The sequence below is a fragment of the Orbicella faveolata genome, unplaced genomic scaffold (genome assembly GCF_042242905.1).
Source record: "Orbicella faveolata isolate gen_17 unplaced genomic scaffold, um_ofav_v1 contig_12, whole genome shotgun sequence".
NCBI lineage: Eukaryota > Metazoa > Cnidaria > Anthozoa > Scleractinia > Merulinidae > Orbicella > Orbicella faveolata.
The window spans coordinates 11650152-11676033 of NW_028301539.1; the positions used below are offsets into that span (position 1 = coordinate 11650152).

Here is a 25882-nt window from a genome sequence, read left to right on the forward strand (position 1 = left end):
GTACCTGGCATGCGATCGCCTTGCACATAACTCCAAAAATAGCACATTTATGTGGAGTTTTGAAGTAAATTGGCCCGGGTTGCATGGGGTTTGTGAAGATTTATTTGCCACTCATCTATTACAACAGTGTGATATATAATAAATAACATTTTAGAGTAGCAGGAGATCCCAGCAAGCTCATACAAGCTTTTCTGAGGACATCCCCCTATTATATAACATAACTCAATACATTTCGTAATATATGGTGGCCATATAAATCTGTGTCCACAAAACAGCAATAATAAAGATAATGAGTTTAAATTTATCTAATAATCAATGTTTTGATTAAGCACAAAAGTTTTCAATTTCTTTCTAAACATCTGCAAAGACCTTATATTCTTTAAAACATCTGGCAAGGTATTCCAAATCATAGGACCTTTATATTTTATAGAGAATCTTCCATAATTTGTTCTTTTGAATTTCATATGACATTTTCCAGAAGACCTGGTATAATGTTGACGAATAGTATTATTCAGTGAGAAATAGTTTGAGAAAGCACTAGCCAAGCTTCCCGTGGTGTATGAATAAATGAATAAGCCTAATTGGTAAGAGTGTAACTCATATATGTTTAACAATTGGAGCGATATGAATAATTGTCTACTTTCTTGCTGGTACTTAGAAAGAGTTATAATTCTTATAATTTTCTTTTGTACTTTGTGTAGAGCATCTAATCTAGAAGGATAAATACTTGCCCATACAACATTACAATAACTCAAGTATGGGTAAACCATAGCATTATATACAGTTCGTAATGTTCTTATAGGTAAATAATGTCTTGCTCTAACCATAATCCCACGTAGCTTTGATATCTTAGAAGTTACTTTAATAATATGATGCTTCCAAGACAGATCATCATCAATAATCAACCCTAAGAAATCAGTATCATTAACACGTTCGATAATTTCATTACCAATTTTGATATTTATATTATGGTTCATCTTTTTGTTCTTTGCTTTAAAAATCATAAAATGTGTTTTCTTCACATTTAAAGATTACGTATTGCAAGCAAGCCAGTTTGCAACTTTGCAGAGTTCCTGGTTTACTGATTCACCTAAAATCTTTATATCTTTGTGGCTAAAGAGTAAATTAGTATCATCCGCAAACAACAAAAATGAGAGAAGACTTGAGCTTTGTGAAATGTCATTTACATATATTAAAAATAACAAAGGACCTAGAGCCGATCCTTGTGGGACCCCGCAACTTACAACTAATGTATCTGAGTTTACTGACTTATAGTTTACAATTTGTTTCCTATCTGTGAGATAATTTTTAAACCATTCTAATGCACCCCCCTAAAGCCATGATGCTCACGTTTTCCTATTAGTGTATGGTGATTTACTGTATCAAATGCTCTAGGGAGGTCTAAGAATAATCCAACCATGTATTCATTTCTCTCAATTGCCTGTGATATCTTATCAACAAGCTCTATGACTACTTGCTGGGTTTAGTGCCCAGCTCTGAATCCATACTGATTGTTAGATAAAATGTTATTTTTGTTGAGAAATGTAATTGCTCTTTTATACATTAGCTTTTCAAGAACTTTGGAGAAACATGGCAGAACTGAGATTGGTGTGTAGTTGGAAAATTTTTCTTTGCTGTTAGCCTTATACACTACTGGAGGGTGCCATGTGAAATGTATGTGAAATGACCATGTGAAATTACAGGCATTTCACATGGTTATTTCACATCATTTCCATGTGAAATGACCATGTGAAATGTTGTCCTCCTTTTCACATGGTCAAAACATGTGAAATCGATGTGAAATTCTTTTAGATCAAGTAGTCATAAAACATGTGATCATGAAATGGGTGTGAAATTTCGTAAGCAACTGATCAGCATTTTGATATATATAAATGATAAATTAAAATAAATTAAATTAAATGTATATATGTGTTTGTGTTCAAATATATATAGCAGGAATTGAAATTAAAACAATGTGAAATAGATGGGAAAACATTCGAGTACATGTGAAATGGATGTGAAATGGATGTGAAATGACAAAAAAATATGTCAGATCATGATCATGCATGATCAAATAATTAATTAATTATAAATGGGATGGGGATGTATGTATAATCCTAGCAATGTTAAATAGCCATCAAAGCATTTTAATCACATGGACACTGACCATATAATTATCAAGATGGAATGATCATGATCATGATCATGAGTGAAATTATATAGAAATACATGTGAAATGAATGTGAAATCATACAGAACATTTCAAACATATGCATCTTTGTAAAGGTACCCTAAAAAAGTGTCATTCACTTTAATTTCCGATGGTTTAAGTTTGGTTAAACTACTTCATGAGTGAAGACAATAAATGAAATTCAAAAACAGCTGGCTAGTCATAGGCACTGATATTGTTTATTACTTTTTTCCCTATGTACAGCTCATGATTAGTGCAGGTCGGCAATGTATATTCTCTTCTTATAAATATTTATGTCAAAATAAAGTAATGTTGCAATCATGAAATACATGTGCTTATAAAAAATAATGTTTGGAAATCCAATACAAACATTACATAGGGAGTATCTTACACAAGACCAAATTTCAGTCTAAGATGTCATACACGATTGCAATGAATGGTGTACCTAAAACTAAAAATAACGTGCAATCCAGTGTATAATTATTTAAATAATTCCATACAGCACTCATTAAAAAAAAATGTCAGCAACAATAGAGAAAAGCCAAGATCGAGAGGAATTATGGGTTTTTGTAATCCATATCATGCTCATAACACGTACAGTACGTACATTTTGGCCAGACTTGTAAAGAACAAGAAAAAGACATACTTGAAAAATATAATTGAATGCAATTTGTCCATATATTTTTATATATTTCAGTTTAAGGTTTTGACCGTAATTTCTCTTGACCTTTGCTTTTTCCTTTTAACTCTTCAGCACCAGTGTAGTTTAATAACTGACAAAGTCCTCATTCTTTTTTTGAGGCCGACGTCTTTTTGGTGGAAGCTGTTCCTCAACTTCAGCAACAATAGGAACATATTCCCAAGATGGTTTCTTTCTCTTCTTGCCAGCCTCACCCAAACCTTCACCAGCAACAACACCCTTAACATCACTGCCAGCCCTCTTGTTTTCCTTTTTCTTACCTTCATCAGCCACCACCACAAAAGTTGCACCTCCACCAGCCTCAACATCATCATCAACCACAACGTCATCAGCAGCCACAACATCATCATAAGCCACAACATCATCATAAGCCACAACATCATCATAAGCCACAACATCATCACCAAACACAACATCATCACCAAACACAACATCATCACCAAACACAACATCATCACCAAACACAACATCATCACCAACCACAACATCATCACTAGCCACAACATCATCACCAGCCACAACACCCTCAACACCAGCAGTACTTTCAGCCCTCTTGTTTTTCTTTTTCTTCTTTTTCTTTCCTTCAGCTGCCATGTTAACTGCAACAGTTACACCTTCATCAACATTACCACCATTACCAGCCACAACACCCTCAACACCAGTAGTACTGTCAGCCCTCTTGATTTTCTTTTTCTTTTTTTTCATACCTTCATTAGTCAACACATGCACAGCAACAGCCACATCTTCAAATTCACCAACATTACCACCATCACCAGCCACAACACCATCACCTTCACCAGCCTTCACTTTCTTGTTTTTTCTTGATTTTCCACTGTTTTTCTTCTTAGTTGACTTGATTCTACTTGCCTTCACCACCTGGTTTTCAGGCCAGTAGAACTTCTGCCCAACCTACATGGGGAATTTAAAAGGTGTCAGTGTTAGTTAAAAAAAAAGTTTTTCATTTGACATTCCTTTACATGTACTTTTATCCACTGAGATGTTGAATGAAATTCACTGTAAGAGACAAATACAGCAAAGTAAGCCTTGACTGCAATATACACAATACTCTATCCCCTTGCAGTTAAAGACAGGGCATTTTGGGACATGGTCATTGTGTCAATAATAGTACCAGGTGAATTAAAATACATGAATGTACCTTGATGTCTTGTAGCCATTGTTCGCTGTTTAGACCACAAAGGGGAATTTTGGTTGTACCCACTGTGGAGAAGACTGATTGTAATACAACCTTGACATAGTCACCTTATGAAATAAAAATAACAGAATTCTAATTATTTTGTGCATGTATGTCAAGTATAGTATATTACGGTCAAAGCTCTACTAACAGACACCCTTACACTGGATAAGGGGACAGCTCAGACATGATTTTAAAAGAATGAGGTGAAAATGGTCCCCAAGCAAGAAAACACCGCATATTGTACATGTAGTTACTTGAATAAAAGGTGCATTTGGGACAAAATGTTAATAAACGCCACCCCTAAATATGTGCCACAGTTCAGATGCAGAGCTTATTCAAGGATTCTGTATAACTAAAAACCACTACAAAACAACTCTAAAACAGCATTGGAAATTCTTTTTCCATCAAAAGCAGTGTTCTTAAGTTCCATGTGATTATATTTCGCAGCTTGCCCACAAAGTGCGATAATCGAAGTTGAGTGAACACACCACTGATAAAGCAATTGAAAAGTGCTGCAAGAGACGAGTGGTGACAATTAAAAGACACTTCTGTTACATACTGTAAAATTCTTATACCGATAGTAAATATAGCATTAAATTAAAAGAAAAGATTTCCTTGTCGTGTCCAGTTTTTACCTAAGCACCGCCCTTGAATAAGCACTGCACTTCGTTGAGGGGTAAAAAATTTAATATAATAAGTGCCACTGCGCTTATTTGAGTAAATACAGTACTAGTGCGGTGTTTGTCAACCTACAAGATGATTTAATACCTTAAACAAGTAAAAGATAGAAATATTTGCTTGAACATAAAGGTAATTATATGATTTGCTGGGCACAGTGGACCCTTGCTGTAAGCAAGCCAAAGAGTGTAAAATCTATTCTTCATACTATTGAAGTTGTCATTATATAGTGAATACATTCTCATACATTTTACTGTGTGCCATATATATGCTGGGCTATTCATTTGCTAGTGCAAAGGTTTTGTTAAAGTGAGAAAGACTGTAGCAAGGTTCAGTAGACACTCTAACTGAAAGCCATTGTTCAACTCACTATTTCTCTTGGCATGCGAAATGTATGTGGCCCTTGCTAATCTTGTGTCGCCATCCATGATTAGAAGGTCTTCTCTGAAAGGAAAAGAAATTGCAAAGTGTAAGTATGAAGTTATTAACTCCTTCAAAACAATGCACAATCCCTGAAAGCAATGTAGTCACTGCTTGAAGCAGAGATGCCAACTTTCCGATGAGTGTACCACGTGGCCATTTCAAATTTTGATGTTGTTATTCAAAATGTATTCTGAAATTCGCCTGAATTCACTTTTGCCTTCTGTTATAATCTTGCCTCGATTCCGTGTTGACTTTCTGTCTTTTGCATTCTGCAATTATCTTGCCTCGATTCCATATTTATGTTCTGTCTTTTGCATTCTGCGATTATCTTGCCTCGATTCCGTGTTGGCTTTCTGTCTTTTGCCTTCTGTAATTATCTTGCCTCGATTCCATGCTTATTTTCTGGGTTTTGGATCAGTGTACCAGGTGGCCATTGCAATATATTCTATGTCCAAATTGGCCGGTTATATGCTGAAATTCTAATTTATTAATTGTTATTTTGTAGTCATGAAGTTCGATATTTTTGCCTGTATTTTGAGTTTCTTCGGATCGTCTTGCCTATCAAGCAATGATGTTATTACATCATTATCGTGATTGCTTCGTCTTCTAATCTTACTGTTATCTTTTTCTGTTATTTCTTATTCCGTACTAGTGACTCCCTTAGGTAAAGTCCCGTGATTTTATTTATTCCTTTTTTTTTCTTTATATTGTACTTGTAATTGGTGGGTGAATAGATTGTTACTACTCGACGGTGGTTTGTTTTCGGTCCTCTTCATCTTGATTTCGTATTTTTCATTCCTCATTTTGCAAGTATGTTGCCTCGATCCCAGTGCAAAGTGGGGACGAGGTTGCTCGAGAGGAGACTGAACCTGAGATCACGTGCTCATAAATAGGGCGGGCATTTTTGAAAAGAAAATTGGCCCAAAATGAATCTAGACGAAATCGTTGAAGAGGAGTTCATACGAGACCTCGTTAAAAGGAAGTTATCCTACCAAGCTATAAGTGAAAGACTTCAAGCACTCTATCCTGGTAGGTTTAGCGTGTTTAGCTGGAGTTTTTAACGCCGGTTTATTCAGGTCTTGATTTATCAGTTTGAACCAATTAAACGTGTAATGTTATGTTTATGTCAGCTCTTTGTTTTGATTGATAGAAGCACGGGGACTTAGTTCAAGAAGTATCAGAAGATACTGTAAGAAGAGAAACATAAATGTTTCAGCTTTACGCTGGGTTTCAGAGGAATGTCTGGAGGAAATGGTCGTAAGAAACATCGAACAGGTACCCGTATATTTACGTATTTATTCTGTTTACTATGCTTTAACCCAACAACAAAGATTAACACGGACCTCATGTGATTTGCGCTACGAATTTGTCTTACTTCTTCCCCGTACATTAGCTATGTTATCCCTCATCCCCTCCCCATCTTCCCTCCCCACTCACACCCCTCATGCCCTTAACTTGCTTTAGCCCTCACCCCCTACCCTTCACAACTTATCCCAAATAGTGTGTATTTCGATCCACAGTATGGACATACATATGAGCGACGCATGATGCAGGGCACCCTTCGATATCAGCTGGAACAAGGTTCACGCGGTCGTGAAATCAGTCAGCGGTGAATATCAAGTATGCTGAGAATAGTTGCTCCCAGCGCCCACAACGAAAGGGCACATGACCTACTAGATAGAACAAATCCAGTTCCATACTATGCACCATATTTTGGCTATAAGTTGCATATGGACCAAAATGAGAAGTTAGCCCAAGAGTTTGGGGTCACCCACGTCCATGCTCTGGATGGCTGTAGTAGGATGGTCCTTGGATTTATTACAATACCTAAAAAGAACCCTGTGCTTATCTACCAATATCTATTTCGGTAGGTGCTCCTTTTAGACCTTCTTCAGATCAAAACATGTCCTAAAGATTAACTTATCAGATCTGAATTATTTTCACCAACAATTTTATGATCCAATCTCTCAAAAACTAAAAACAATTCAAAATTATAGCTCTCCCTATCATTGGATTGTACCCTCCCCTTCTGCATCTGGAAGATATACATGTATGAATTTTACATCTCTTTGTATAAATCCAAAAATAATTATGAGGTATCCAAAAAGTAAACCCAACATTAAAAAGACTTCTTCATGATCAGGTAGTCTTGCAGTACTTCATGAGTGACTGGGCCTGGGTTATAATTTATTGGAGAGATCTTTCATTTTCTTTCAAAGCTTTTTAAAAGCTCATGCTGGATTGGTTGGTAAATCAACTGGGGGTGATATTGTTTCGCATGATTTCAAACCTTTTCCTTTTAACAATCCTCCTTGCTGACTAGTTTTCATTTTATCTAATACAGGCCTCTTCTGCTTCAGTTTGGGTTATTTGATCAGGTGCGTGTTGATCATGGCACAGAGTTCTGTCTCTGCATCTTTGTACAGGAGCTACTCAAGAATAGACGTCATGATAACAGCAGGGCCCCTTGGAGGCAAACAACATCCACCAAGAATTACAGGGCAGAGAGGCTTTGGCCAGAGGAAAATTCCAGAGTAAACTATCCGCTTAAAAAGGCACTCTGCATTATAAAAGAGCAAGAGATCTTCAACATGGAAGATCCTATGGTTAGTTTTGCTGTATCCTGGCTGACCATAAATGTCAGCAAAGTGGGATCTGAAAACTTTGTTAATTCTTGGAACCATCACCGAATTCCAGGTGAGTGGTGGTATTTCATGTCAGAAAGTCATGCACTTTGAACTTCACTGAAACCACAAGTAGCCATAACAATACAGCATTGTTATCTACAGAAGTATTTGGCTCAAAATGTGTTTCAAACAAATAAGCAGCTGGAGTGAAAGGGTACATTATAGCCACATTACGCGTTGTGGCTCGAGCATCAATGTGGAATGTAGCAATTCATTGGTATATTCTGAATGTATTTAATGGCTTACACACTAGAAAACATTTCCTTCTCATTTACAGGACCCAAAGGATGTATACCCATTGAGAAAATGAGAGGGACAAATCAGGCTGTGCCATTGGAACCACATTTGATTCCTACAACTCCAGAGGCTGTACGAATGTATGAAGAACGAGGCGGAAGGCTGAATACTGACCCTAGCATTGGTTATGATCCAATCGCATGCTATGATCACCTTCAAGAGTCAAGGGAGCATTTATTTCTTTCTCGAAACTCCTCTTTTGCAAGCATATTTTGTGATGTTGTTCATGACAGGATTGACACATTTGTTACTGCAATTAAAAGTTTTATTGAAATAACAGAATTCCTTGCCCAAACAGAGGCCACTTCATAACTGGAGAACTAAAACATTAACTACAAGTTGAACTGCAATCAAAAAGAAAATATAAACTTTTTTCCATAAAGTAAGAGTAACTGATAATTAGTAATTTCAGTCAATGCCTGGCACACACAAGTTAATCAACAAAGGCATTAAAACTCCAAATGTTGTTCCAGGCTTATCTGCATATCCTAATGAAATCTCAACAAACTATTATAAGCTATCAATAACAGATGTATAGAAATTAAAGAATTTCATTGTCCACATCTTCCTCATCCTGCACATCAATCTTTGCTTCCCGTAAGGCTGAAGTAACAGAAAAGTCAGGAATCCCTAAGATTCCAGCTAGTCCACTGACTTTCAGTGGCTTCCTCGGTTGTGGATCAGGCAGGCTAACCCTGCACAGAGGGCAATCCTCTATTTTGGATGCACATAAAAAACAGCCTATTAGCTGGCCACAGCCAGTCACACAAAAATACATTACTGCAGCACTGGTTTGTTGGCAGATGACACAGGTAAACACCTGCTTAAGCTTTTTAACTTCCTTGTTTGATTCTATATTATCTTTAATTTCAAGGAACATACTCTTTATCTCAGACATGTCTCCTGTTTGAGCCTATGGAGGTTAAAAAGAATAAAAAAAAATGCATCTTAGAGAATTAGTTTGGATTTTTAATATTTTTGCACTGAATTTTAGAAATTATATTAGGTTTCAAATAGAAATAAAACGATTTCAGAAGCTGCCATTTTAATCACATTTCTCTCGATTTTTCTTAATTGTATTTCTAATTCATGTGCTCAAGAGTTGGAAATGTGGTCGTGTGACCTAAAGAAATCCTGAAAAGTATGTTTGAATTTTTTTTTTACTAATGACTATTTTTATTAAACTCAGAATATTATAAAGATACACCTACATGTATGATTCCTTGAAGAATACTTACAGAGTTCTGTGAGAAGAAATGATGTTCTTCAGGAACTGTTCCCTGCCTTGCTTCATCTTCCTCCCCCTCATCAAGAGTGTAAAGACCAGTGTTAAGAGCTTGCCAGACTCCTGGTTTCCACTTTTTGAATGTATGCTGTGATATCACACGAAATGTTCGCTGAGATGTCCAAAACTGTTCTTCTGCATAGGTGAGAAAAACTTTTCAGAGTATGTAACTTTTTGCACCAAAATTAAAATAGCTATTGACAAATAAACACGGTCACACCAATTCTTTATGTAAATAGTTAGCAATGCAGCTTGATAAGGTTATGGCAAGGAACCAATGCACATTTTCAGTAGTTGGCAGTGACATGTGGCCTGCAGAACACCTACGTATGATGATGATATATGCATGATTTTTTGAGCAATAAAGAGCAGTACTAGCAGACCTGGGTGAAAGGGGATACTACTACTACTACACCATCACCACCAAAGACAGGGAGAGAAGCACCAAAAAAATAATGTCAAGAAGCAGGAATCATGGGTCGAGGGAGTGAGTTCAAACTGCCCTGTCATTTCTTTTCCTGTCATTAGAGAGCCATAGAGAAAAACTCAAGCCACAGCATTTCCCCAAACACTGACAGCTTTTTCTCACTTTGTTAAATAGTGAAATACAGTTTTAGTTTAAATTAGTTCCTGTCCGTGAAAGGAAACTTTATTTTTCTACCTACAATACCCTGGTTCACTGGCAAGAACAAAACCAAAACTCCCTTCAGTGTCATTGCACCACAAGATAAGTCCATTGTGACTGTAAGGGTGCAAATGAAACAAAACTGAAGAACTTACTTCTTGTCTCAGAGGAATCCATGATAGGTTGCCCCCTTGCATCCACCACTACCAGTCTTACCACCTCTCCTTGATCCCGCAGCTCTTGTTCCACAGCGCTACAGATGATTGGTACAGACAACTGACCAAACTTCTGAGAGACTTCACTCAAATTGATTGAAATTGGGAAGACTGTCACCATTTGGCCCTCATCATCAACAGATGAAAAAGTGAAGTCCTTCACAAGGCTCGCTGTTTTCTTTTTCTTGTTCTTGATAAAAGCAAGACCCGGTGCTGGTCTTTTCCCAAAGCCAGCACCTGATGGTCCTGCAGGAACAAATTTACTTCCGCTTGGGGTTGGTTTGCGAGGGAATGAGGGAGTGCTGTAGCTAGCAATAACAAAAGACAACAGTCAGACATATGTAATATACACAACTTTATTTCAACTCAGATTTAAGAGTAGCACATGAACATTATATCGTCGAGAAAATAAATGAATAAATAAATGAATGAAATACACAAAAGTACATTGATGATGTCTGTGAATTATGTGAATAAGTAAACTAAGAAACAACACTGGATGATATTATATCAGAAATTAGAGATAAATATTACTCTTTAAAAAAAAGATAAACATGTAGCTGTTAGCTGTCCTTGATTGAGCAGTTAACATGTTCTACAATTTCGGAGCAGAAAATTTAAAGGAATGTTTTTCATAAAATGTCAAACGCCCGTACTTGATTACCTAGCGCATAAAGGTCGAGAAGAAAGCTCGAGAGGAAGGGATAATGAACGATACGGAAACAAAATTACTTAATACGTACCGAAAGCCAAAGGTAGAGGGCGCAAATTCTTCCTCGTCTTGATATTCTTCAGCACTAAATACGATGACAGTGGCATTCGTTATCCCGGGTGGTAATAAGAACTTCCCATTTGACGAAGGCCATATATTCTCAATTTTGCCATTTCTACTCACTTTTAAGTGTAAACCGTTCTCGTGGACATTAAGAAATCGAGCTATCGTTGATTTGTAAAGGCTTGACGCCGTTAAACCGACTGTTTTTCCTTCGAAATCCAGCGAGACAAGATCCGCCATGCTGTTTAACCCGCCTTTTTAGTCACGTGACATTTTCCCGCCAAAAGAGTATGCGAGGTTGAAAAAATAACCAAGCTGGGTATGGAATTGAGGCAACAGAAGGCAGAATACGAACAACGGAATTGAATTCTTAATTAGGTAAATAAAATAGACATGGAATTGAGGTAACATAATTACAGAAAACAGAATACCAAAAACGGAATTAGGTAAACAAATTAGACCTGGAATCGAGGCAACAAAATTACAGAAGTCCAGAATAGTCTACCAAAACGGAAAATTAGACATGGAATCGAGGCAACATAATTACAGAAGGCGGAATATGGAAAACGGAATGGACATGGAATCAGGGCAACATAATTACAGAAGGCAGAATACGAATAACGGAATACTGCCGTTAGGTACACAAATTAGACATGAATGGAGTTGAGGCAACACAATAGACCTCTTTAGACTGTTACGTCATAGGGTGAACACGTGACTTACATTGGGTAAACAAACATTCGTGTTTGCAAAGGAATTGCAGCGAGAGACCGCGGAGTTAGGATACGTTCTCTTCTTTCGACGTAATTTCGCTTGTTTTCGTTCAAAATGGTGCACTACTGTTGTGCTTATGATTGCTACAACAACTCAACTATGGAAGAGCTATCTTGGCATGGATTCCCAGAGGACAAGAAACTCCTCAAGGTGAACACATGTAGCCTGATCGCTCGATCGCGTAAATCTGTGTTATATGTGGACCTGTAATTTAATCTGTTTACTTTGTAGGTTTGGATCTTTAGGATAAAAAGGGGCACGAAGAAAGATTTTGCGGTCACCAAATATTCAAAACTTTGTTCAGTTCACTTCCGAGAGGAAGATTTCGTAAACCCTCACGCTAATAAAAGGTATCTGAGAGCCGGCGCTTGTCCATCAATTTTTAGCTGGACTAAACAAACACCTAAGCGATCATTACCAGAAAAACGAAGAAAGATCGAGGAGGTGAATCTTTTGCTAGAATCGGAATTAACGGAAACGGCATCCGAGGGTGAAGGAGAATACGACGAAACTGGTAGGGAGAACTTTGTCTCGCGTTCCATTCAATCAAACATTGAGATACCTTGATGTGAAGTTTATATTGAGATACCTTGCGAGCATAGGTTCTCGGTGAGTGCTTTGAGAGATCTAGTGCACAGAAGAGGTAACGAAAAGAAATATTTTAGCCATTTAACTGGGTTTTCCAGTTATGAAAAGTTTCGAAGGGTACTTGAGTTTGTTCTCCCTGGTGGTCATCGAAAGCACATCACATACTGGAACACGAAGGCGAGCAAAGAACGCAAAATTGATACGTCGTTGTTATTCGACTCTGATCAAGAATCACAAAGTGATGATGATGGGAGCTCGGAACCAGAAGCTGATCCTGGTTCTTCAAGAGATCGTGTTCTATCTGTGGAAGCTTCGTTTAGCTGAGGAAGTCAAAGACTAACTTAAAAATCAAGATCTACTTGCAAAACAAAACAGTGACAGAAACGTGAGATACATTAAATACCCTGTACCTAATGCTAGCAGGGAAAGTTAAGTAATGCACTTGTTTGCAACAATAACAAGTACACTTGTTTTCCTTGCTTTTCCATTCAAAGGAGCCTCAATTGGTGCATTAATGTTGATGCAGTATTAACAGTTACTACTCTCAATGGGCTACACTGTACGTGTGGCAAAGTGACTGTTCACATGGATTAACAGATGTTGCCCTCTCTTTGCTCAAGACTAGAATGCAATGCTTCAAATAAAACATGGTTAATTTAGGTAACAGTGTATTGTTCCAATAGGTAGGATCAAAGTTAATACGTTGTACAAAAAGACTACGTGATCCTGATAGATATATTACAAAGTCACACCAAGGTAAGCCACTAAGGGCAAGTTGTCCCTGGATTTGTGCATAATAACCCTGTTTATCATCAGTTCTAAGCTTTGGGTCTCCATCAACCATACTGCAGGCGAAGTTTCTATCCTCGCATGCTGCTTCCATGGTGTGATTCCTCCAAGTGTAGGGACACTTGATTTCTAGTAATCTGAAGGGATGGTCAGAAGTTGGGTCACACACCTTACCATCCGGGGTAGCACCAAGGTATACTGTACATATACTGTAAAGTTCTTATCCAAGTGTTTCTGCATTTTTCTTGCATAGTGAGATCTAACTACTTTTTCATTTTGTTTTCCATGACGAATTGATGCTACATTTGAAAGATCCTTTGCTTCAAAAATACTTTTAAGAAATGGCTCTGTAGGCTCTTTTTTCTATGAAGTACTTTCCCAAAATTTGAAGCCGTTAGTCGAAGTTTACGTTCTTCAAACCATGTGGGCTCCTGAGCTTGACTAACAGTGTTGATCTGAAGGTCCCAAGCTCGTTCAATGTTTATGCTAATGCTTTGCAAAATTGGATCTGACATTGTATGTGTAAAGCTACTGGGAGGAATAAATGGCTGACTGCATGCACTAGAAATTGGAATCTTGGGAAAAACCAAAACCCCCTGTGGTTGCTGACCCCTTGGAAGTGTTACACAATTGTTTGGTTTATAAAAAGCAAAGGTTGTATTGGTTTCCTTTAAATCAGTCAGTTGATACCCTAAAGTTGAACCAAGAGGGACATTCCCAAAAACAGTATGTGTAGCTGTTGAACATTCCTGATCACTGATCAGGTATGAAAAAGAGGAATGTTTTTCTTCGTTTGAAAGGTAATGACACATTTCCATCACATGTTGCTGCTTCCACCCATTTAACTGGAGATGTTTACCCCTTGCATCATAAAGTTTACAAGTTACTGGAGCCAGTTTTCGCTTGCCACCTTGGTCAGACGAGGCTTTGACAAAGGTACATTTCATTACTGGTTCTGGTCCAATACTGGCACCTCGTGGCTTGTGCCACTGCTGCGGCACACTTGTACAAGTTTGATCTGCTGGGATCTCCGTGATCCCCAACATACTCCAATGATTTAGCAGGTACAACAAGGCAAAAACATGGTTACAGTGGCCTCCAACCCTGCAATTAAGTTATTTGTATTTTGTCACATTGCAACTCATCAATACAATACATTTACATACACATGGAAATATGACTAAAATTTAACTCTCTATTAGTAATTGCACACTGTGAACAATGCAAAAATATTGATTTCCAAACGTTATTGAAACGTGATTGTGTATGTTGCAGGTTAAATTGGTTCTCGGGTTACATCTGTTTCCAACCTAAGCTGATTTGTTTCAACCTGAACATAATTTATAAACAATTTATTAGACTTCAAAATAATTCAGATTATTGCTAAAATTGCTATCTACAGGTTAAAGCAGATTAATGTAGGTTGGAAACAGATTTTACCAAAAAAAAAACATTTCACCTGCTAACATGCACACTGACCATTGGATTTAATGAAAGCATAATTAGAGCTTTCAAAATCTGGATAAAATTTAATGAAAATTTTACCGCGTCCAAAACAAAACACAAATCTTTGTGTTTTTGATAAAAAAAATTACGGCAGGTTCAAAAAGCCCAGTTAACTATCGTCGGTTTTAAATCGACGAAACACTTTTCGGCTTAGTATTCGATGTGTACGTGTGACCTGTAATCCTGACCTGTGGAATGTGACCTAAACTCACGGCCTACACCAGCGTGATAATTACATTGTAATTGTGGTGGAACTTCGAGTTATATTTACCCCGCTTTGCATGAGCGTTCTGCTTCTTCCACACTTCCTTTATCTTCTCTGTCTGCAGCAATCTTCAATTTTACGGTATGAGGAGCTTCGCTCTTCTTCTGGCTTCGGAAACAACGGCCTTTGACATAACAAGTCCTCGATCGACTGTCTTCTTCTTTCACGAATACATCATGCATGTTATTTTCTGTAAAGAATTTATAACCTTTTTCTCCAATTTCTTCTTTTCCACATCCTTTTAGATGATTTACTATTGTAATCGCGGACACTTAAGCGAGATTTCGCAACGATTTTGTCCACGCTACAACAGAAGTTCATTAGCGCCCGCCATCATGAATGTTTTGTTTACCCAATGTAGACCACGTGACCGCGAAGCTAAAGAGGTCTATTACACAGTGCAAACTTCACGGATGGTACAAAAGCAATGAAATCTAAACAATATTGTTTTTAGAAATCAGAAATGGCCAAATGTAACGATTGTGCAATATGAAATCGAAGAAGGAAACGTATACTAAGAATGAAGGCGTCAAATATCCGCATGGCATCATATAACTGAAGGAACTTAATTGCAAAAATAGAAAAAAAAAAAAAGGAAATCTGTGATGGCCATTACCGAATAAAGACAACAGTCTGCCCATCGCAACAAAGTGACAACAACTTTAAGAATGTCAATAAATATAATAAGAAATTAAAAGGGATAAATAAGGACGAAATATTTAAATCGATAAATGGCCATGTATGACACTTATTCTTTACTATATGTACATTCTGTGTTAGTTTCCCACATTTTGAACCTGGTCTCCCACGAAACTTTTTGTGGATTCTCTTAAAAAATAACTGCATAGACTTTTTTTAAGATTGTCATAAGTATTTGTGCCTAGAGCCTCCTGCATCGGTTTGAAGGGAAAACCTACTTCATGCTTTACATGTATGTATATGTATGTATATGTGCGTGAATGTATGCCATGTATATATGTACATGTGTATGTGATATTGAAGTTACAATGGTAATGGTACCAAAATAGAAAAAGTGACTGCTTGATTTATTTTAAAAGGCATATACTACAACATTACAAATAAATATTCTTGAACTTACGCAGACTTGAAAACAAATCCAGATCCTTCCAACCTCTGCTCAATCACATCTACCACTGACTTGCCATCTTTGGGCTGTGGCCTGTTGCATGTCATTCCCTTGTACTTGTCTATCTACAATAAAGAGCAGGTGTATTATGTTGTTGTTTCAAATTTTTTCTTAGGTCAAATTTTTAAAAATGGGTTGATTTTTATTTTCCTTTGTTTAAGAATATGATACAAGACAAAGAAAAATAAAGATCAAACTAGTTTCATAAATTTGAAACTAAGGAAAAATTTGAACTACAACATATGCATTAAAAACCAACATAAAAGAACCTATGACTTTCAGTGTCAGGCTGAAAAATTTCAAGTATCAATCTAATAGACTGGACTTCAACCTTCAGCAAAAGTTATTATAAATATTGCTGTGTCCCAGAAAGTGCTGATCAAATTTCATGAACAAGCAGGCAAATGAAGATGCTAGTGGAAAACCCTCCTAAGTGACTATTTAGGTCAAAAAATTTTTTTCGTCAAAAGTGCCCGATTTTTTGCATATGGCTGTCAATTTACTTACCTAACAATGCCTTGCTGTTTTTTTCGCCAGTTTGCTTTTCGTTTTCGAGAAAATCGAAGCCAAAATATCCAAGAGTCGTTGAATGGTGTGCAGTGAAGCAAACAAAAGGAAATCCTTGTGTAAATTTGATAGTTTCTGTTAGCGTGTGTTACGTGGTTCAAGTGATTAAAGCGCGTGCATGTCTTGAAATATGGTATAGGACGTCGGTTCAAAACTTGAATTTTTCCCGTTGTTTTTTTTTCCTTTTTTTTTTTGCTCTTCGTTTTATTATATTTTTGTTAACAAGAAAAACCTATTTGTCGATTTAAACCACCGAACAATGCCAGTCAGATCCGTTGGTTCAACGCTGGCTTCGACATTTCTCCTTTACTTGACAACCGTCACGGACGGATGTTATGTTAATTGATCTAAACGATCTTCTGCAAATTGTTGCTCTGGTTCGTCATCAAGCTCTGTTTCAAACGATCATCGATTTTGCGATCGCTTCGCTGAATGGCATGAAAACGCACAGGCATGCTACGCGGACAAATTCTTTTACGTACACAAAATTTCATTGCAAATGGATCATTAGCACTCGTAGCTCAATCGGTAAGACGCAAGGTTGTTGAGATATCGCTAGTCAGATTCGCTGGTTCAACACTGACAAGGACACTTTTCCTACACTTGACAACCCGTCTTGGAGGCTTTTCTTTTTTCCTTTTATTGCTGATTATTTTTAGTTGGAAATCGAAGTCTGATTCGCCCAGCCAAGAAAACCAACAACTGAAACAAGCAAAGCAGAGTACACAGTCGAGCCAGCGCGGTTACCGGGCTCATATAAAGAGGCCCTAAATCACTTAATACTGCTTAATAACATTCCGAGTGTATCGGAAGATTTGCCCATTTATCGATGCCACGGTCGATAAACTTTTCAAGGTCTCTTTTTAAAGCGAAGTTTAAGCGTTTGAACATGCAGCGTTTTCAAAAAGCGTCACGAACGTTAATATTTTGTCGTCAGACCGGTTCGACACAACATCAGCCCCTTTTTTTCCTGTTAATTTATCTCCTTTTTGAAACCAAAACATTAAAATAGGCCGTATTATCGATGCTGCTAGTGCTAAAATAAACCGTTAAGTTCGCATCGAAATACGCCTTCGATTAGTAAAGTAGCGTGTGTATCGAAAGATTCGCCCAATTAAATCAGCGACCGCTAGATAGTTAGTATGTTTACAAAATTAATGCTCTTTGATCCTGTTCGAATAAACTAACGTTTTGTCGAGAGACCGGTTCGATACAACCGGTCAGCCCCCCCTTTTTTCTGTTAATTTACAGGTCGATTGGGGTGTCTCGAAAAATATTGACATTGTAGTCGATCGAACAGCTAATACACCTCGACTACTTTACTGTAGAAATTTTTTACAAGAACGTTGAAGCAGAGATTAACCAATATATACAATCCTAGAAAATATTTCAAAATATTATTTAGACTTCAGTTCCAATTAGAAGAAAAACGATTGATTTCATCTTCGGTTATGTCTGTATAAATTCGAAATTTCAACATTTCCTCTATGGCAAGTCCCCTGGCATTTGAACCAGCGAAACTTCACATTAGCTGATGGAGCCAATACAAATATTATAGTCATATATCCTTCTGTATCCTCGGGCTCCTGTACGCGTTCACCTCCACTGTCCTGTTTCTTGTACCAGAATAATCAAGATTGTTAAACGTTGACTCATAATTTTTGTTTTTATTTCACAACACAACAAGTAAAGGAGGAACATGCAAGAACTTTAACTATTTACAAATATTAAAAACAAAACACTAGAACAATGAAAAATGAAGAAGCAATTTTGTTGCTCGGAAATATTAGCTGGTCAAGCTACTCTGAAATTCGAGCTTAAATAAAGTTTATGTATGTACGTATGTATGTATGTATGAAGACAAATTGTGACATAATTATAGTATTTTTCAGCAGTGACAGAAAACTTTGAAAATAAAAAAAAATATTTCTTCTGATGTAATGGTATTTACAAAGAAAATCACACGTTATTTCACATTAACATAAAAAAGACCAATAGGTGATTTAATCAGCTGATTTGATACAATTTGGCAAAAAGAACATTACATTATTTCCTTAATTTTGGAAATAATATTTACAAAAAGTTTTCAAGAGATTTATTCAATGGATTCAATGAAAACATCAAAGAGAGAAACGCAGACATCTCGCACTACAAATCCAACAATCAGCTCTAATAGAGCAAGTTTTAAACTACAAAAAAGTAACGTGGCGAACAAATTTACAGAGCCAGTATGGAGCCGCCATACTGAGATACATCATGTGAAAGCCGATGGAAGAAAAAAGAGTTTGTTGAGAGCTCCTGCCTAGGTATAGTTTAATAACAGGACTTCTTGTGACATATTGAATTGGGAATAAATAAATGAATAAATAAACTAAATGAATAAAGAAGCTTCAAGATTACATCATCCCCGGCAAGCTTTGCTAAATTTCCCAACGCTTGCACAATTGGTTGATTTTTTCGTTGTCCATAATCTTTGCAGCGCGAACATCCCTTTTAAAATCTTTAATTTGTCTTCGATGTTTCGCCCTTCTGTTCCTAAACCATGTTGTCACTTGGGCTCCAGAAATTTCCAGCGAATGCGCAATTTCGTCTCTGTTTGAAGGGGAAATAAATTTTTGGAGCACAAACCGTGTTTGGAGCTGCAGTATTTGTTCATTGGTGAAAAACTGCTTTTTCTTTAGCATTTAAAGAAACCGGAATTGCGCCCGATAGATATTGGAAGTTACCCTATCAGCGCGTGCGCAATTTACACTACCAGCGCACTTCGGTAAGATCAAACAAAGCCACATGGAGTTAGTTTTTCTCTTTCTGTTCGTTAAACGCGGGAATAATCTGATCTCCACTCCCCATGTTTCATTCCTTCCCCCCTCTTTCCGATGTTGTAATCACGTGAGAGTGTCCACAAAGCGTGTTTCAAGATTGAAAGGGGGGAAGGGGAGCTGGTTATTGGCCAAAAAGATACTTTTTTCAAAAACGGAATAACGCTTGATGGACAGCGTTTGCTTTGCCGAAATGTCTCAAATCTTTTGTCCCGGATTGTCAACTTTAGATACTCAGTGCCTCCTTACCCCGCTTTTTAGGTCCAGACAAGAGAACCGTTTTCCCGCCCCAACCCCGAAGAAACCGAAGATATCGCTGTATACGTACAGGAATATCTTCAACAGGGAGTTCAACCTGAGTTTTGGTTTACCGCAAACGGATACGTGTGCCAGGTGTGAAGCTTTAGACATGGCATTGTTGTCTTGTGGCGGGGAGGACGAGATGAACCGCCTTCTAGAAGAGCATCGAGAACACCAGGAAAAAGGGGAAAATGGATACGAATCCAAGAGGAGAGATAAGCAGCGCACTCAACAAAGCTGGAAGGGCAAGACCCGCACCCTTGGAGAGAACAGCACTTCAAAAGACGCGATTGACATGATAACTTTTGACTTCCAACAAAATCTGCCCACGCCACATCTTCATCATAATGACATTTTTTATTTGAGACAGCTATGGACATATAATTTTGGCATTCATGACTGCATTAACGAGCAAGGATACATGTTTTTATGGAGCGAGACCACAGCAAAGCGCGGTTCATCAGAAGTTGCCTCATGTCTCCATAAATTCTTCACAGAATTCAAATCAGGAGCAAGGTTAGTCGTTTGTTGCTGTACACTCTTTAACAAAAAAAAAACTGTTAGCCTTAGGCAGGCAAGGAGGTAACGAGTGCTCTTGTCATTTTTATGTGCCTTGTAACAGAATAAAGCTCGGTTAAATCCTTTTTGTAATTGTTTTTTCGAGAAGTTCCTGCTATGGATTGTTAAAAATACGGGATTTGTAATGATTTCGAAGCTTCGCTAGCGGAAAATTGGCGACGTTACCCGGGTTTTTACTTTCACAAGCACGCTTGATTTTTTTTCAATTTTTATGAATTTTTTTTAAGAAACAGTTGACAGGCCGCGAGTTTGAGAACATTCTCAGAACATGATCGGGCTAAGCTGCCTAAGCTAAGAAATGTAACTAGTAAAGGGGGTTAGCTTTTAAAGAAATTTTTGTGCATCGGTGAGGGTGTGGTACACCAAAATTGGTCTTATCAACTAAATCCATTTGCAGTGGCCAATTTTCATTATCAATTCAGTTGATAAAACCACTAGAGTAAACCTGCCAATATTTTTTTCCTTTACAGGTCACTTGTGAGTTATTCCGATGGATGTTGCGGTCAAAACAAAAATGTAACAATAATTGGTTTTTATAATGAAATGCACCGAAATAGAGTATATGAAAGAATCGACCACAGATATCTTGAACGAGGCCACACATATTTAGAAAATGATCGAGATTTTGCCCAATTTGAAAAAAGAAAGAAAACAGCGACCATGTATTTACCGCAAGACTGGGTGGAAGTCGTGAGAGACTCTAACGTAACGAAACCGTTTGAAACGACAGCGATGCAGCGGGAAGACTTCCTTGATTGGAAAGGTTTCAAGAACGAGCGATACAAGATGGCCACAAAGGATCAGGAGGGAAAGCGAGTTCTACTCAGGGACATTCACTGGTTGAACTTTGGATGGGGGGAGGAAAAGGAAGCGGGAAAGGTTGTAATGAAGCATCAACCAGACGAAGTGTGGGTAAGATTTAGTTTAAGAGAGGATGAACCTTGGAAAAAATTAAAAATCGTGAGGCCAAGGCAAACCACAACGGGGCAATCAATTCCACGGGAACTTTATCAAGGACAGGTTCTCCTAAAAACTGCCAAAGTAAGAGACTTGAGAAAAATTGCCTCACAATTTGTACCACCTCTACAACGTACATTTTACGTTGAACTAAAGGACAATGGCTCAGAGGACGGAAATTCTACAGACGAGGACCCTGTAAAATAAACTAATACTCAGGTCAAATTCCAATACATTTATTACTCTCGCCAATCACTACAAAAAAAAACGACACAAAGAACCAATCAGCATTCAGAGCTAAAGCAATTACAACGGTGCAGCCGGCGCCAATCGCGGGGAAATACATGCGAGCAAGTCACGGTCGGCGGGTTCTGCTTCTTTCTGGCTTAAAAAGTGGTGCGAGTTTTTCTAAAATTGGAATTTGACTTAAGTATATAACTGCAACTAAAGATGAGATAAAGTTTGTCTTGAGATGAATTAGGATATGCAAAATATTATTTTTATGGACGTCTGGTCATTAGGACCAGACTCCCGGGGGGGGGGGGTACTCCCTTATATGGGCTATACAGGTATGTGCGGCCCCAAAGGGTATGGTTTTTCAGCCGTTTTCGTCATAAATAGGGTATCAATTTTAGTTGATTTTACCCATTTTGGTCATAAATAGTTTCGAATTTATGGTCAGGTCATAAATAGAATATGGCAGATTTTGGTCATAAATAGGGTAAGGGTTTTGGGAAGCGGGCCGCACACCCTCGCCCAATTTTTCCGGGTGTACCCCACCCCGGGGACCAGACACACGTTTCACAAGTAAAGATGGAAAAAAGTGAGTTTACACTGAGCTCATGTTTATCGGTGAAATGAATATTTGCCTTTTGAATAAAACAAAATTGTTCCTCTTCGACTTTTCAGCAGATATTTAACTTTTATATCCCATTGATCTCCAGCAGTGAGTAAAAAATTACACATCTTTTTTATATTTTCGTGGAAACAAAGGTATCTTGTTGCATACATTGGCATATTGTATCAAATTACAAACGTGTGTGTGAAAAGTAAAATTGTCACATTTGCTACAAAATGAACAAAACTCAACATAAAATATCACAATAAATTTAAAACCGTCTTGACAAACGGTAACTGTAAGCTGTCTTTGGGCCTTGAAAGAAAACACAAACATGAAACACACACTGCTAGGATATGTCTTATCAAGTTTTTGTCCGCTCATATTCTGCGAAGGGGAAAAGGCCCAGTTGACTACCAAGGGAGAGAACGGCATGGGTGAGGACCTGTGTGACTATTGTATCAGAGCCGTAAGTCTCTAGTTAGATGGAGATGAACTAAAAATGGCTTTACGGACCCGAAAAGTTTCCGGGGCTTTCGAGAAACGGGTCTCCGGCGTCATATGTAGGTTGAGTTTGTTGTTGGTTCTCTTCTCTGCTCCGAGAGGCTTCCGAGAGGTACTTCATTGCACACCATTCAACGATTCTTCGATATTTTAACTTCGTTTTTCTCGAAAACGAAAAACAAATTGGCGAAAAAAACAGCAAGGCATTGTTAAGTAAGTAAATTGAAGGCTATATGCAAAAAATCGGGCACTTTTGACGAAAAAAATTTTTGACCTAAATAGTCACTTCCCTTGTGCTATAACAGGCAAAAAATCTTGCAGGATCATCAGCAGATGTAGACTATGCAGCGTATACAACAACTGCAGACGATGCTCTGTCAGGAGTTCTACCAAAATTCTCTATTCGCGCTATTGTAGGCGTTCAGCGCGAATAGAGTCAACCTCCGTTATCGTTTTTCTTAAAAATCCCGCCAAGAAAAATGGCATTCTCCTGCTACAAACCGAGGGTGCATGTCTCTGTCAACCTATTAGCTGGAGTATGGCCGCCATCTTGCGCGACTCCGTCGTCGTCGCCGTCGTGATCGTGCGCACGCGCCCACGAGCAATACCGCTAGCCATGATAACCATGAGAAAATCAATTCATGGGTTTCCTTTTCTTCCCTATATGGGTATGGGGCTCCGCTATAAATGAAAACACTCTTTGAGTGGGCAATGTGCGTTATGAGCGTGTTTTTTTCTTACATGTGTCACCGACTTCCATGGCGCGTTTGTACTGCCTACGGAATCCACATTGCAAATAGAGCGTTAATATTCGAAAGATTCTGGTCATACCCATGTCAGCAATTTGTTATTTCCACGTCAACATCTTGCAAAGCGCTTTACAAATACGTACTTTGAAAATTACTAAAAGGTTCATTGCTATCGTAATTTTAATTTTTTTTTTAACGGCTAGTGCTGTTTTGGTTGCTTTTTGGCGTTAATTTTGCCGTTTAGGGAAAGGAAGAATTATATAAATTTTCAATCGTAAAATTATATTCTTTTCAAAATCTCAGCCTCAGGTTTATTCTTAAAGTATTCTTAAAAACCTCAGCTTCTGCTCGCTTTTCAGCCATCCTTCTCCCTCCCCCTCCCCCAGATCTCAAGTCGTTTTGCATCTTAGGATGAAAGTCATTTTCTCAACGCAATTTTGATTGTCTGTTTGCTCTTCATGAATTTTTACTAAACTCCCAATTTAGAAACGCTGGTATTTGAATATTGGTATGATACTATTAATTTCATTTATTATGTATATGATTTAGTTCCAAAGCATTTAGCGGAAGGATGGAAGGCGGAGGTGTCCAAGGGTGGGTTTGTGCAATGTTCTAGAGGAAAGCGCGAACCATCCGAGAAGCCTGAACACGTTGAAGGTGAAGAGGACATGGGTGACGGCGTGGACGAGGAGGCAAGAGAGGACGGCAAAGGGGTGGATCCTAGCTCGCTGTTGTCATGTCCTGTTGAGGGATCCATACGCACCTATCAACAGTACCAAAACCTGGAGCGCCATTTGCTCTTTGGGAAGTGCAAGCTCGTTTCAGAGAAGTATACCCTTTTAGATACCGCTAAATTGGCGTATGCTGAGAAAGTTCAAGAGGGCTTCACTACTCAGCCAACACTAGCTGCGCCAACCACCACTGAAGTCTCTTCAGAATCACCCTTGGTGCAAGGCTGGGCTCTTAAAGGTACGAAAGAAACCACCCGTTTTAACGAGAATCAGCGTCAGTACCTCGATAACAAGTTCCAGATTGGACAAGAGAGTGGCCATAAAGCCGACCCTGAGAAGGTGTCACGGGACATGCGCTATGCTAGAAGGAACAACAGTGAGTGGTGCTTCGACGTGGAAGAGTTCTTGACTGCACAGCAGATTCAGAGCTACTTTTCACGTACTGCTGCAAAATTGAGGCACGCAGTTACCGCTCAGTCAGGGCATGACTCTATCGACGATAATGATAGCCAGGCGACCCAAGAACAGGAAGCTTACTCGTCTGCCCACTTAGCTGTCCTTCACCAATGCGAGCTGTTGCATCCCATTGTCTGTGACACCCTGAACATATGTTTTTTGTACAGCAGCAACAAACTGACCAAGCTCAGAGTCGCACAACTGAGGCTTATCTGCAGCTACTACAACATGGACATAGAAGAACAACAGTCAAAGTGAAAAGCGCCTTATATTACTTTTATCTCGGATCTTGTTGGGTCCTGTTCTTGTACTAAGGTCTGAAGAGTGCTTGCGATGTTACCGGAATGTAAAATATCCTCTGATAATATTACTTGTCCCATTTGTTATATTTTGTTTTCATACAAACTTATACTGATGTTCTTCCTATCGGAATTATTCCATCTCTTGTACCGTTTATTCCGTTCTTGTATAATTTATTTCAAGTGCGTTTTGTTTAAGTGGTACTATGATCAAATTTTTACCCCTTGATTCTTTTGGTGTATCACATAAAATGGCATGAAAGAATAAAAATGGCCTTTACCGTTTGCAAATATCTGCATTCGTTCCGGAGATATTTAAGTTTGAAAAATGTGTAAAATATGCAAATGAGATAGCTAATGACATCATATACTCAGACCAATACTATATCAAGTATATAAATAGAGCTGTCTTGGTCAATTTCCAGCACAGACCACTGACACTCGGTAGGCTAATAGCTCTACAAATAACACACCTAAAGCAACAAAAAATTTTGTTCCCATGGCAATTCACTCTTTTCCAGTCCCCACCCACTTGATTTCAATATTTTAGTGATTTTCAGCTCAAAAAATATTTAAAAAGGCCATGAACTCGACCTAACATATTCATATGCTTGCTGGATCATGCATATGAGGCACCATCAGCAAATATCAAAATAGAATGCCAAAGGTGGCCAGAAAAGCCATTTATATTGGGGAGGTCTGGAACCCAGTATGTTGCTATGGTAACAAAACTGTCAAGCTCATATTGCGGAGCACATTTAGTAGAATCTTACTGCAAAGAATCAAACATTTCTTATACAAATTGGCTGAGATATCTTTCTTCATTATATTTGATGAAAATTTGGTTGGGTATATGACGTCATCACGTGGATAATTTGCATATTTTAAAAACTTGAATATCTCTGGAACGAAAAGAGATATATGAAAATAGTAAACAGCATTT

The 25882-nt window shown here is 38.0% G+C and overlaps 6 protein-coding genes and 2 pseudogenes across 9 annotated transcripts; 5 read left to right on the forward strand and 3 right to left on the reverse strand.

The window, feature by feature from the left end:
* Positions 1-84: 84 nt before the first annotated feature.
* Positions 85-16206, reverse strand: LOC149116661 (uncharacterized). 2 transcript variants are annotated; one of them, XM_089282401.1, is made up of 4 exons: positions 16126-16206; positions 5135-5208; positions 4048-4151; positions 85-3800 (listed from the first exon to the last, which is right to left on the reverse strand). In XM_089282401.1, the coding sequence occupies exons 1-4, from the start codon at positions 16185-16187 to the stop codon at positions 2958-2960; spliced, it is 1083 nt and encodes a 360-aa protein (XP_089138527.1). In that variant the 5' UTR covers positions 16188-16206; the 3' UTR covers positions 85-2957. The 2 variants fall into 2 exon arrangements, with proteins under 2 accessions (XP_089138527.1, XP_089138526.1); XM_089282400.1 differs by having other exon boundaries at positions 16093-16196.
* LOC149116662 (uncharacterized) lies at positions 5841-6651 on the forward strand. The gene is made up of 2 exons (XM_089283470.1): positions 5841-6216; positions 6338-6651. The coding sequence occupies exons 1-2, from the start codon at positions 6114-6116 to the stop codon at positions 6649-6651; spliced, it is 417 nt and encodes a 138-aa protein (XP_089139596.1). The 5' UTR covers positions 5841-6113.
* On the forward strand, positions 6782-8539 carry LOC149116663 (uncharacterized). The gene is made up of 3 exons (XM_089282413.1): positions 6782-7054; positions 7532-7884; positions 8152-8539. Exons 1-3 carry the CDS (start codon positions 6810-6812, stop codon positions 8481-8483), a joined length of 930 nt encoding a protein of 309 aa, XP_089138539.1. The 5' UTR covers positions 6782-6809; the 3' UTR covers positions 8484-8539.
* On the reverse strand, positions 8703-11311 carry LOC149116664 (uncharacterized). Its single transcript, XM_089283471.1, has 4 exons — positions 11040-11311; positions 10237-10604; positions 9410-9591; positions 8703-9084 (listed from the first exon to the last, which is right to left on the reverse strand). The coding sequence occupies exons 1-4, from the start codon at positions 11309-11311 to the stop codon at positions 8713-8715; spliced, it is 1194 nt and encodes a 397-aa protein (XP_089139597.1). The 3' UTR covers positions 8703-8712.
* LOC149116665 (THAP domain-containing protein 1-like) lies at positions 11737-14789 on the forward strand. 2 transcript variants are annotated; one of them, XM_089282412.1, is made up of 3 exons: positions 11737-11995; positions 12077-12359; positions 12928-14789. In XM_089282412.1, exons 1-3 carry the CDS (start codon positions 11900-11902, stop codon positions 12963-12965), a joined length of 417 nt encoding a protein of 138 aa, XP_089138538.1. In that variant the 5' UTR covers positions 11737-11899; the 3' UTR covers positions 12966-14789. The 2 variants fall into 2 exon arrangements, with proteins under 2 accessions (XP_089138538.1, XP_089138537.1); XM_089282411.1 differs by lacking the exon at positions 12928-14789 and having other exon boundaries at positions 12077-12737.
* On the reverse strand, positions 12876-15175 carry LOC149116666 (uncharacterized; annotated as a pseudogene). Its single transcript, XR_016205431.1, has 2 exons — positions 15000-15175; positions 12876-14326 (listed from the first exon to the last, which is right to left on the reverse strand). The product of XR_016205431.1 is annotated as an uncharacterized LOC149116666 (transcript).
* A 3513-nt stretch (positions 16207-19719) lies between the features above and the next one.
* Positions 19720-21569, forward strand: LOC149116667 (uncharacterized). The gene is made up of 2 exons (XM_089280087.1): positions 19720-20342; positions 20876-21569. The coding sequence occupies exons 1-2, from the start codon at positions 19720-19722 to the stop codon at positions 21567-21569; spliced, it is 1317 nt and encodes a 438-aa protein (XP_089136213.1).
* Positions 21570-23368: 1799 nt separating this feature from the next.
* LOC149116668 (uncharacterized) lies at positions 23369-25010 on the forward strand (annotated as a pseudogene).
* The last annotated feature ends 872 nt before the right edge of the window (positions 25011-25882 follow it).